This window comes from Xyrauchen texanus, chromosome 21, assembly GCF_025860055.1.
Source record: "Xyrauchen texanus isolate HMW12.3.18 chromosome 21, RBS_HiC_50CHRs, whole genome shotgun sequence".
In the NCBI taxonomy this organism is placed as follows: Eukaryota; Metazoa; Chordata; class Actinopteri; order Cypriniformes; family Catostomidae; genus Xyrauchen; species Xyrauchen texanus.
This window is the reverse complement of record NC_068296.1, coordinates 12776425-12789770: the sequence shown is the minus strand read 5'-3', so window position 1 is coordinate 12789770 and position 13346 is coordinate 12776425. Positions and strand designations below refer to the sequence as shown.

General features: G+C 38.6%; 1 protein-coding gene across 4 annotated transcripts in view; it reads right to left on the bottom strand.

Moving 5' to 3' along the window:
* The window catches only part of LOC127661674 (inhibitory synaptic factor 1-like), an 86140-nt gene extending 73613 nt beyond the window's left edge, over positions 1–12527 (bottom strand). Inside the window, exons 1-3 of one of the 4 annotated variants that reach the window (XM_052152496.1) lie at positions 11816–12527; positions 11170–11543; positions 10212–10925 (exon numbers count right to left, since the gene is read on the bottom strand). In XM_052152496.1, coding sequence (XP_052008456.1) covers positions 10212–10355 — 144 coding nt within the window. In that variant the 5' untranslated portion in view covers positions 10356–10925; positions 11170–11543; positions 11816–12527. The remainder of the gene's footprint in view (positions 1–10211; positions 10926–11169; positions 11544–11815) is intronic. The other 3 variants (XM_052152497.1, XM_052152498.1, XM_052152499.1) reach the window with 3 other exon arrangements.
* Positions 12528–13346: the final 819 nt, after the last annotated feature.

Here is a 13346-nt window from a genome sequence, read left to right as displayed (position 1 = left end):
CTCTACCGCATCCAGGAACTACACATGGGCAGAAAGGCATCTATATAAAGACGCATCCTGAAAAGGACATTCAACGTTGCTGTGTATTGCTCTTTTAGAGGAAAATAGTATTTTAGAGAAAATCACTCTTTTAAGAAACACTCTTAATTTTGCGCAATCGAAGTGCCAAGGGGCAAACTGCACTGCCGTGCAGAGAAGGAGAAAGCCACTGAAGTGCGCCGTAGATCCAACAGCAGATCGCTCAGAGGTAGAGGAACAGGTGTGTGACTTGCAGCTCGCTGCATACATGACCATTGGCTCCGAATAAAATTTCTGAATGAAACAGACGTATTTCCCCGCCTTTATACCCGTATGTCCAGTGGCGGGACATGCAAATTCTGTCTGCCAACTTCTCATTGGCCATTTTTCATAGATCAGAGGTACATTCGGCGCTCAAGAGAGACCCCTAGTGTCGCTTCTTCGACACAACGTTGAAGTGAGTGACAGACGGGAACTACAGTTTTTCATGTTAAGTAAATATATCAAATTATGGGTTGTGAATGGCACTTTATGTTAACTTTAACTGCTGAATTACTGTAACCAAGGCCACTTTTCAACTGTACATGTTTTTTTTATATATTGAAAATGAATTAGCCCGAGGCACTCTATTTGCAAATGGGACTGATGCTATTTGATCAGGGTGGATCAGTGAAGGCATTTCCTGTCTCTTTTGGCTTGACTGTGACTTAAAAGTGCCATAGATCTCTAAAAGGATCCAGCATGACTAGCTCATCTAGCTGGAAAATGAATGAGATGGATATATGCAGATTATCGTTTGGACGGCTTTAAATGATTCGTCTTATTTTTATTTTGATGCAGAAATTAAAACAGACCAAGCAATTTCGTCAGAAACAGACAGCTTCTGTGTAATAAACCAATCTCAAATTACTGTGCTCAGGCAGAGACACATTTACAGATATGTGCTTTAGACCACTACACCACCACCACTCCAACACTTAACCAGGATGCAGACACTGCTGGGAGAAACAGTCTCCTGTCTGTATTGTGTCTTTCTGTCTACATCTACTGTATGTCCTCCCTTTTCTCACATTCCTAGAGAGGGTGGTGCTAAAAGTAGCAAAACTACTAACTTAATTACAATATGTGACAGTAGTACAGAGCAGTTCATTAAAATGAGGCTATTAGAAAAGATTCACTGATATGAGTCACTGCGCAGAAGCCCTGCTTCTTAATTATAGTGCAATATTTCATGATATGTTGCTAATGTTTTTAACTCTCATATCCTACATTAGGGTGTATTCTTTTTTTTCCTTCTTATTATTTTAGTTGTAATTACTGCAAATGTATCCGTTTAATTCCATCATTACATTTTTCATAATTTATTTTTTTTATAGAAAAAACACCTCTAAAATTATAAATTCTATCAATGGATAGTTATATACATATTTAAAAGGATGATACCTACTTAAGTAGCTTCAGTGCAGTTATATACTTTTTTTGTAAGTAACTCATGTGTAGTTAACTACATTTTCAAAAGCATAGCTTGACTTTAATTACTTGAAATTATGAGTACTGTAGCTTGAAATGTTTCAAACAGTTTCAAAGTAGCTTCCCCAACAAATAGCATTAAATGTAAGTTTTAAGCTCTTACATTTTTTTTATATATATATAATCCATTGATATATCATTTGTTAATGCACCATGGGTTGTTTAAAATAGTGAAAATGTTTATGTTATCAGTGTTGTTGTATCAGTTTGTTGTGCCCTGTGTGTCTTCACACCACAGTGAATTAAAAAGCAAATCAACTCGCTGAGGACAGAGCAACTGAATTGACTCATAAATTAAATGTGTTGATCATCAAATTCATCAAACTACTGGCTAACTCCAGAGCCAGCATTTTCTGTTTCAACCATTATGGCCATTAATGCTTATGCAAATGCCAATATATTTGTCTACAACCCAATCTTATAACAATATTATTAATTTCAAAATGCCCATTATACAAAACATTTGCGCAATTATATTCTAATAATTGAACATGTCAGGTTAGATGTTTTATCCTGATCATCTTACAATATGACAATTTAATTGAGTTCCTTTGGACTAACTGGGGTAAATGGTGTGAGCTATAGTAAGCCATTCGTAGGTTGATTTCCCCAAAAAGAGTAAACACTGTGGTGCTATACAAAAACATCTCTGTCCTACACAGCAAAATTGGCTCAACCAATCGCATACATTTGGTGCAAAACTATCAGTTTCAACATTTCAATTTGGTGACACTAGTGTCGCAGAAATGACACTTTTCACTTCTAAGTGAAGTTTATAATCTGTAACCTATGAGGGTACCAGTAATTCTACAAATGTACATCAATAACCACAGCTTCCAACAAAATACGGTAAATCAATCAAATCAAATCACTTTATTGTCACACTACCATGTACACAAGTGCAACAGTAGGTGAAAGTCTTGTGTGCAGTTCCGAGCAACATAGCAGTCATGACAGTGACGAGACATACCAATCTGTAAGCGGGCGAATGGAAGAGTGGTCTGATTTGCCAAATAGTGGGCGGAGGAGGGATTTGTAGCCATCCCGGAAAGGAGAATAGCAATGGTCCAAAACACGGTCCCCTCGTGTGTTGAAGCTGATGTGTTGGTGGTATTTTGGTGCGAATGTTTTAAAATTGGCTTTGTTAAAGTCCCCGGTAACAATGAACGCAGCCTCAGGGTGCGCGGTTTCCTGCTCACTTATGCTCCCATACAGTTCCTTGAGTGCCCAGTCTGTGTCGGCTTGTGGCGGGATGTACACAGCTGTAATAATAACTGCTGTGAATTCCCTCGGTAGCCGGAATGGTTGACACAGAAGCATGAGATATTCCAGATCAGGAGAGCAGAAAGACTTGATAAAATGTACATTCCTCTGATCACACCATGATTTGTAGATCATAAAACATACACCACCACCTCTGCTTTTACCTGAGAGGTCTTTCGCTCTGTCCGCTGGGTGCACAGAGAACACCATGGGTTCGATGGCCGAGTCTGGAATCTCCACAGACAACCAGGTTTCTGTTAGGGAGATAACGCAGCAGTCCCTCGTCTCTCATTGGAAAGAGATCCACACTCTCAGCTCGCAGAGTTTGTTGTCCAGAGACTGAACATTTGGCAGTAATATACTGAGTAGTGGGGGTCGATTTGTGCGACGTTGCACTCTGATGAGAACGCCGGCTCTTTTTTCCCTTTACCTTCTGCATTTCCGTGTCCGGGCAGCCAAAACAAAGGGCTCCGCTGGCGTGTTTGTAAACAGTGGGTCGGCATTGAGAAATTTGAAGTCCGGTTTTCGGTGTGTAATTGCAGTAAAGCAATGTCCAAAAGCGTTTGTCTGTTGTATACAATAAGGCAGACAACATCCAAGACAAAAAACCAAAAACTGTAAACAAAACAAACAATAAACTGCAGTGTTGTGTTGTAGCTCGCAACGCAGCAGCCATACTCGGCGCCATCTTGAGTCCAAAATTGCTACAGTTATTGATACTATTGTAAAACCATTCTAAATTGATATAGGATCTCATTCAAATAGTGTAAAAAGCTGATATAATATTGCTGCAATTTGGTTTAGTTACTGACAGTGATTTTGATTGTGTTAAATTTGATGACAGTGGTGGCAAATGTCAAGATAGCATAGTTTTGCTGCGAGGGTTGTCTGCATTTTTATTTTTTTTATGTATGTGCGTCTCGTACTTGAACATTCAAGGTAAAAGAATGACAGCATTTCCCTCAATGTGTGTTTGCAAGACTGATCTGAGCCTGAGGCGGTTAGCATTAATTAAAAAGTGCAGCAGTGAAAGCTTGCGGATTGAATTTGAGTTTAAGTGGATGGGAGGAGATGTAAAAAGATTTCAGGCTCATGTGTGATCCTAAAATCCTGCAAAATGACAAAACTGATGACTTCAGAGATGTTTGTGCCATTTTACGTAAATTGTAGAGTTATGCAAGTATTTTCTATCTCAGCATAAACGTGCATCTCTTTGAAATAAAATAGGGTTAAAGGGAACACATTTTCACATTCACATATACACTCAAGCACAGACATACTGTACATTCTCAAAGACCAAAAGTATAAATTATCAATGTGCTTGCAAAACTAGCTACTGAGTCTGCAGTCTCATTACATGTGATGTGACCTCGTTAATCTTCATCCCAAGTATCATTCAGCATTGAGCGTTATCCATCATTTGCTCTTCGATTACAGCCAAAAGAATTAAAGATTTTATCCAACATTTGCCATCTGCACATCCTTTCTTATTGATCATCGATACAGTCTGTGAAACCTCAAGGCCATTTTAATAGATTGGAAAAATATTTAAAGGGATAGTTCACCCCAAAATGAAATTTCTGTCATCATTAACTCACCCTCATGTTGTTCTAAACCTGCATGCCTATCTTTCATCAGTGGAATACAAAAGACTATTTACATAAAAATATGCAACGAAAGGTGATGGAGGATGTCAGTCCCTAACATTTTGCCTAATGTCTTCTTTTGTTTTCTACGGAAGAAATATAGTCATACAAGTTAAGAAATATATGAGGGTGTGTAAGTAATTACATTATTTTTCATTTTTTAAGGGAACTACTTGGTTTTGATTAGTTCAGACGAACTTATTAAAATAATTTAAAGATTAATTTCCTAACTCCTACTATTATTTTTACATTCACATCATTGGGGTCTCGGGTACCCCAAACATAAAACGTAATCTCAATCTCAATAGAACATTACATTTACATTTTTGCATTTGGCAGACGCTTTTATCCAAAGCGACTTACAGTGCACTTATTACAGGGACAATCCCCCCGGAGCAACATGGAGTTAAGTGCCTTGCTCAAGGACACAATGGTGGTGGCTGTGGGGATCGAACCAGCGACCTTCTGATTAACAGTTATGTGCTTTAGCCCACTACACCACCACCACTACATCCACATTAGAGATAACATAAAGCTCTACAGACATCTCATAGATGCCCATAATCTCAAACACCCAATTTCATGTTACAGATGCTCTCTTGTCCCCGTTTACTCTGCTGATACACTGAACACAGCAGCCTTGTCTCAGAGTTCCTAGATATGTGCTGTTATTTTTAGCCGGATCCATATGTAGTGTGGGCGTAGCGCCGTTTACCGGGCCATGGCGAGTCTTGGTGTTTATAAATAGCCGAAGCGAGGATTATTCCCACATCATCAATCATGTTTGGGTGCCGAGCACGAGGGAGAGACTTGAGGGTGTAGTTCTGCTGTTGCCTGGCCTCCCCCGGATCTACAGTACACATTCTGGAGGTGTGAGAGGTGAACGGGGAGGAGAACGAAGCTGGATAGTGTAATCTGGAGGGAGTGGGTGAACTGAATCAGAAAGAGAGCTGTAGAACTAGGGTGGATAGGGGAACAGATGCTTGTGCCTGGGGAGCTTGGAGGATAGAAGAGGGGTGGCTGGAGGAGAGTCCTTATAGAAGATTTTAGTTTGTGTGCTAGGCAGAGTGGACTGAAATATTCAATGTCTACATGGAGGGAGGGAGATCCATTAAGGGTAGGGCTGAAACGATTAGTCGACGTTATCGACAACGTAGAAAATGAAAACATTTTGCCAAAAAATGTCATTGTCGAATAGTCGTTTAATCTCATTTAACGTTACATGAGATCACATTAAACTGTAATGATGACTCGTGAGAGCAGCACTGCAGTTCATGTTTAACTGAGGAGAGGAAGAATTACACAGATCACAGTCCAGATGCACTCTAAACTTTCCAAACAGCTTCATCTTATATTTGTACCACAAGTACAAAATTACAAAAATAATAATAAGTAAATACAGAAGCGCTCTTGTTGTGGAATAAGTGGAGCTGGAGCTCTTTAAAGGAAACGTCCCAGTGTTACATCTTAAATGCAATTATATTTAATGCGTTATAGCTTTATTAATGCTCAAATAATACGGAAGCAGGTAATGTAATTAAATACAAACTCAGAAACTGGCATTTCTCTGTTTGGTCAGCACCTGTTCTATTAGTTGCGCGAATGTCCCGATCTAAGGGGGAGAGATTGAGACTGCACCCGGCTGATGCACACTCTGTTGCGGGGACGCTCGTCCATCGAGCATGCACGCTTAATGCAGCTAGATTATAATGCGATGGCTCGTGACTTATTGAATCATAATATATGTCACTGTGCATTTCTTATTGTGAAGAAAATTGGCAATATTCAGCTTTATTAATAATAGAGAGTTTGTTTTTTGTGAGTTAAAGTGAGCATAAAGGTGAGAGCATAAAGGAAGTCTTTGCCCCATTATACACTGCAACAAAATACGTTTATGATTTTTTTTTTTGGCTTGTTTTCCAATAAAAATATCTAAAACTCATTTAAAACAATGTAAATTTACTTTAGGAACTATACTGCAGAAGAAAAGATTGTTATCTGAGAATGTTGAACACAATATTAAAAATATATATATTTTTAAATATATAAAATCCTTTAACAAAAGACACATTCATCTGAGAAGCAGCATATAAGATATTTAGACTTGCTTTTAGAGAATAGATCTTGAATATAGATATATTTTGTCTTTACTGCACTCGCAGAAGTATAAGCAAGAAAGAAATACACTGGTATACAAAATACACTTATATTTAAGATACATTCTCTTAAAGCAAGTTTAAATATCTTATATGTTGCTTCTCAAGTAAAGTTATCTTGTTTTAAGGATTTTTAGACAATTTTAAATGGAAAACACACATGATTTTTTTTTTTTTTTTTTTTTTGGCAGTGAATTTCTTTACTGAATTAAACGTAATAAAATTTATTCTTCCCTTTAGTGAATGTCATTTAGAAGTATTTTTAAAAGATAATTTTGTCCTCTTTATTGTTAGTAAGCATGTTTAATATATCCTTTTAAGTCGGGGCACAAGCTGAATAATCGGTTAAGAGCTAATGATTAATCGTTGCAATAATTACAGAATAGTCAAATAATTGTTATAATCGTTAGATTAATCAATTATCAAAATAATCATTCGTTGCAGCCCTAATTAAGGACATTCTTGAAATAGGAGGATTTGTTTTCCCATCATGTCCGGCACTTTGCATTGACTAATTGTTTCTTTACTATGCCAATTATATGTTCTAACCTCTACCTTTACCGCTTAACCCATACACAAACCTTTCTGCATTTTTACATTTCCATTACGCAAAACTATGTAAGCGCACTTCCCTTACACACAATGTGTCATCTAGGCCTGCGTTTTTAGAATAAAAAGCAAACGTGCAACTAACCAGGGGAGAGAGTACAATGCTGCAGGTTTGATCCTGCTTCTCTTGCCAATGAAATGCAAGAGAAGCACTAAATAGTTTACAGGAAAGATAAAAAACACAACATCATTTTTATGAACACCATTTATCAATCAAATACTTAACGCACACCAATCACAAGGGAAAGGCACGTATGTGCTCAATAACAGAGAACTAAGCTTATTAGCAACAGCATTCTCTTATAAGAGGCGCGCACAAAGTGTGCTCAATAAGGAATGCGCATAGACACTGACAGACATAACAATGATAAAAAACACACATAAAAGCCATCTTATTGGTCACTAATAGTTACGATGCATGCAACTTTTTATTCTCATAGTAATTGAGATAGATAGATAGGAGTGGTGGTGTTGTAGTGGTCTAAAGTACTAAACTGTTAATCAGAAGGTCGCTGGATCGATCCCCACAGCCACCACCATTGTGTCCTTGAGCAAGGCACTTAACTCCAGGTTGCTCCGGGGGGATTGTCCTTGTAATCAGGGCTCTGTAAGTCGCTTTGGATAAAAGCGTCTGCCAAATGCATAAATGTAAATGTAGACACATGCATTTTAAAATTAATTTGTTACACTGGACCATTTATAACGAACTAGTGAATATAAAAATGTGCTTAAAAATTCTTAAAATAATCTTAAAGGAAATGGTGACCATTTAAAATACCTGTACTGTACATTCTGATTAAAGCCTTCTGATTAAAATCTAACCTAAAAGCTTGATGTAGCCTATCATTCATTTTACCCAATAATTTTTCTGCATTAGTCTTTTTAAAGAACAGTTTGGAAACATGGCTTAATGTTTGTGGGTAAAACCAGAATTTTAGGGTTTATTGACTTTTGAAACATTTAGGGTAACACTTTGTTTTGATGGTCCCAAGTAGATTTAACTGACTATAAGTGACTAATCAACAGGCTTGCTATAGCTAGTAAACATTTTTTCAACAAACATTCAGTAGACTATCAATAGCCTGTATAACAGCAGCAAAATAACAGCTTATCGACTGACTTGCTATAGCTTGTAAACAGTGTTTCAACAAACATTCAGTAGATTTTCAGTAGCCTGTATATACCTACTTACATTATTGTTGAGAACATCAGTTCATTAAAAGGTAATTAATAAAGATCTATATACAGGCAACTGAAAGTCTACTGAATGTTTGTTGAAACACTGTTTACTAGCTGATAAGTCACTTATATTCAGTTAAATATCTACTTGGGACCATCAAAATAAAGTGTTACCAACATTTGTCATAAGCTTTATGTTTACTTATATTTGTTTTTATTTAAAATGTAAAATATTTACTCAAAGTTGGTGAATCTTTGGTTGTCTTTAAAAAAATTGCATGTCTGCAGATATAAAAACAGAAAATTGTGTTTTACATGAGTACAGGGGATATTTAAGGCATAATACAGTTGCCCCCTTACAAGCATACCAAACCCCACCCTGGCCCCCCAAGTCAAAATGGTCTAGAAGCACCCCTGCTCAAAAACACGTAGACATACTGTACATAAATTACACACTCTGCCCTGTCACATAAATTATATTTATTGCATTACTTTCACATTCTTAAACAAACAGTCTCGTACCTAATACTTGTTCTTACCTTTCTCACATACACACACACTTAGACACCGAAACCCACTCAAATCTATTCAGTTGAAATGTGACATTGACGCAGACACACATTTTTCTTTTTTTCTCTCCTGTCAACTCACCCCTAAGCACACAGAGAGGAATACACACACAAACACACACACACATATGCAGCGGAATCTTTTCATCTTGTAACCATGGCAGTTGGTAGAATACTGTAGGAATCCAGCCGCTAACAAAGTGCTTACATAACTATTGCATTGCCAAGCCAGACTCCTACCTAGCATACCTCTTTGCCTTATTCTCTCTTTCTTTTCTGTGCCTCTCACTTATGTTCTCCCTTTCTATTCATCCATTTTACTCTCCATCGCTCTGCGAAATCACTTTGTTCCCATTTACACTATCAATTGGCATTTCTGTGAATTTCAGACACATATCATGTCATGCCAGTTGACAAGTCATCTCTCCTTTGCATAAAATACTCTCTCTTTACCACGCTGTTCTGTCCCTTGACAGTAACAATTTTTCAATAAAAAGCAAGTCAGGCTATTAAGAGAGTGAAATGGTTGATGATTAATATGTCTCTTGCAATTATAGATTGCTCAGTTTGGGCTCATGGTTTTTTGGTATAATGAGACTACATTCACTTAATAACACCTTGGTGGTCCATCAACCTGCTCATAAATTCCTACATCCTGATTCACCACACTTTTGGTAATGATCTAATGCATGCAGGGGGACAAGAGGTCGAAGAAGTACAAAATCCAAAATGGCAGCCAATATAGACAGCAGCAATTGGAGTGATTGGATAAACTGAATTTGGTATCAGCCAATGACTCTGAATGTATGTGAATTATTTTTAAATGGGTAGAAAGTTATAAGCAGACCAAAAATCCAAATTTGAGCTGATGGGGGTGCTAGTGGATTTGAGTGGGAGACTCCAAAAATTGTCAGATTGATTTTCAAATCCTCTACAATGAGTATACCAAATGGGGTTACTATGTTTTTTGCAATAAAAATACATTTGAGTTTAGGGTTTTAGGGTTTTTCCGTGTAATTAGGCTACATTCACTCTAAACCACACTGGTACTTCCTCAACCTGCCAATCAGTTCCAAAAATCCTAAAATATACATTACGTACCCCCCATTCTGTTCTCTACAAAGAGTTAAAAAAGATGGAATTCATTTAAAATATAGAGCTTTTTCAATCACCAGTATCCTGAAATGGAAACGTTGGTTCCGGAAACTATTCCCAGTTGACACACTGAAATAAGATCTTACCTCCCGCAGTTCATGTGCCACATCTTTCAGCTCTTTTAGAATTCCTTCCAACTGCTTGATCACCATCTTCATGTGGCTGCGGATCTTTTCTCTCTGACTGGGGGTTTCAGAGGGTTCCCGGGCCGGAGCTCCACTCTGGGACATCCTTCACAGGCTGCTCATGGGCCGGAGTGCGGGGCGCTGAGGGCAGGGGCAAGCCGAGCCACGATCCATGTCTGGGGCCACCGGGAGCCGCAGTGCTACTGATCCGATCTGGGGCTCGGGCCGCACAGGGAGGGTTCAACATCTTAAAAATGCCTGGCCAGCCGAGAGACCTCGCTGGGTCTGGGGTCAAGCCTCCTCTTGCTGTGTACTGCAGGGATCCATCTCAGGGCTCCGGGGAGAGATGTGTTTGAAATGGAAGGGTGTGGAATCATTGAAGGATGGTTATGTTGTTAGATCCAAGGAACACATCACAAGCGAAACACTTTTTTGCATTTTTTTGCATCACACTATGCATAAGAGAGACAGATTCTCATATTGCCAGAAGGTCCAGTCTCAACTCTTATAAAATCCGATGCAGGTTAAAAAAGGACACTCCCAACATTGCCTTACTTTCAGTACTTATTTGACCAGGACTGAAGTTAATCTTTTTTTAATCTTGGAGATGTCGTCTTATTATAAGTTGACACCGAACAGTGAGATATTCCAACTTTACTTTTATCTGATCTAGATCTAGAGAAGAAAAGAGAAAGAGAATGTTAACATCAGATATTTCTGCCAAATAGCCTTTTGTACAGACAGCTTAACTATGTCCTTCAATTTATGCAAGATTGTGTCCATGTGTGTATATGTGTGTGTATGTTTGTCCTTGAATATGTTTTTCTGTGAGAATAAAATGGAAAATCATGGCAACCAAATTAAAATTGTAAGAAAGGTAAAATGTATCTAAGGTAAGCACAGTTTAAACTATACTTACAATAAGTGTTCTATGAGGAAGGGAGTGATGAATGCGCCTCACGAAATGAAGTATGTAATCTCTCACGGATCATCAGACGGAATGGCACATCTTTGGTTTGAAAAACATTTCTCTCCAATTTCTTAAGCACATAAATGCTTGGAAACAAACGGATCAAAATCAGGTTCCCTCTGATGGAGTGTGAAATCCAGTCTTGTTATCACTTCCCTTTGAAAATAGAGATGTGCATTTTTCAAAAGTGACCAGAGGAGATAAATTCTATGTCTTTTGATCTAGGGAGGAAGAGAAGAGAAGAGAATAAAAGGGGCGAACTTGAACCTTCAAACCGCTTCTGCCAATAAAATTTTCTCTGCCGAGAAAATCTGACACATCACCTGGGAAGACAGGAGAGAGAGCAATTGCTCTGTTTATGTCATAATTTCTATCATCTTCTGTTTTGTATTTTCCCCTTTTCTCCCCATTTTCTCTCTCTCTCTTAAACAAATACTTTTAGCCCTGTTTTCGATCAGTTATAGAAGGCAAAGAGAGACCATGTAGAAGATACAAATGGCCACGCTCACCAAATTTGATCAACCAGCCTCAGTGGGAATACAAATCACTTCCTAACACAGAGTGCTAGCACTCTCTTTCTTTCTGTCTTTCTCACCTCTCTTCTGGTCAGTAGTAGAAACAATGTGTAGGTCTGCCTTTCCTCCCTCCTGAAGAACAGAGCTGACGGAACCACAGTTTCAGGCTCGGCTGAGCTCGGATCATCCATGCCATATCAGTCATCACCTTCCAAAACACACTGACACTAACTCACTGTCTCACACACACACACACACACACACACACACACACACACGCGCGCACACTATTTCCCTACCACTCCCACTTCTCTCTTCTCACTCTTTCCTTTTCCCACTCGCTCAAACCCACTGATTCCAGTCTTTTATGCCTTTTCTGGTATCTCACTCACTGTATGTTCACCCACTCTACCCCACAGTGAGCAGGAGGTTCATTCAGAGGTGTCCTTCAGTGAGAAAGTGAAGCAGCAGAGGAGGAGGAGGTGGATGAAAAACTGGCCACAGTTCCCCTCACTGAGCCCCCAGCACGAGCAGGCAGCCTTGGCTTCTACCGTCCTGGAACTCCTTGTTTGCACTTGTCGCTGCAGCGACCACTGGCTGCTGATGATGCCTAGCGTTCCGTCTCTACAGTGATGCTGCTGTGGAAGAGACAACTCCTGTCATCCGTGACGACAGTCTCTGTCTGAGGGAGGGATGCTGCCTCTGCCTCTGCCTCGAAACCCTGTGGATACACGCACACACGCTCTCTCCGTCCCCTCCTCTCTCTCCTGCACACTGCCAGATGGAGGGAGGAAGAGGATGGAGTTTATGGACAGGCTTTGGCTGCTAGTGGAGAAGGCTCTCTCTCACTGCCTCTAAGAGAAGGGGGAGGGACCAGGAGCCTTAAAGAGACAGTGACGAGCAAGGCACAGTAATTGTATCTCTCTTCCTTTCTCTTTATTGCTGTCCTTGTCTCTTTCTCTCTCTATCCATAGCCCTCCAACATCATTTTATTGTTCCCTATAACCCTCTTCTCTTGGAATCTACAGTGGCCCTAAAAAGTATTTGGACATTTAAGCCGCACTTAAAAGGAATATTGGGGGTTCAATACAAGTTAAACTCAATCGAAAAATAATGTGGCATAATGTAGATTACCAGATTTACCACAAAAATCCAATAGTTTTTTTTTTTTTTTTTTTGCCATTACAAATATAACAACACACAGCCTAAATTGAATATCATTTTACACTGATAATATGTCAGTGATTTTATCACACAAAAATTTGGGAACAAATTAAATTAACAATTTTAACATATATAATGTTTTTTTTTTCTTTTGTTTTGGAGCTTACTTTTGTAATGGTGTGTGTTTTAGCCCCAAACACTTTTATTGTAAGTGCCTTATTATAACCTCATTTTTTACTTTTCTAAAACAAATTAGGGAAAATATTAAATTATTACTATTATTACAATTAGCATTATTATTATTATCATCAGTGTTTTGTGGTAATCAAAATTGCGTCACAAATGCTGTCGATTAAGCTTAATATGTATTTAGACCTGCAACATTCCTTAAAAATCCATCAAGATCAGGAGCACATTTTTAAGCACACATTTCACAACTTGCTTACA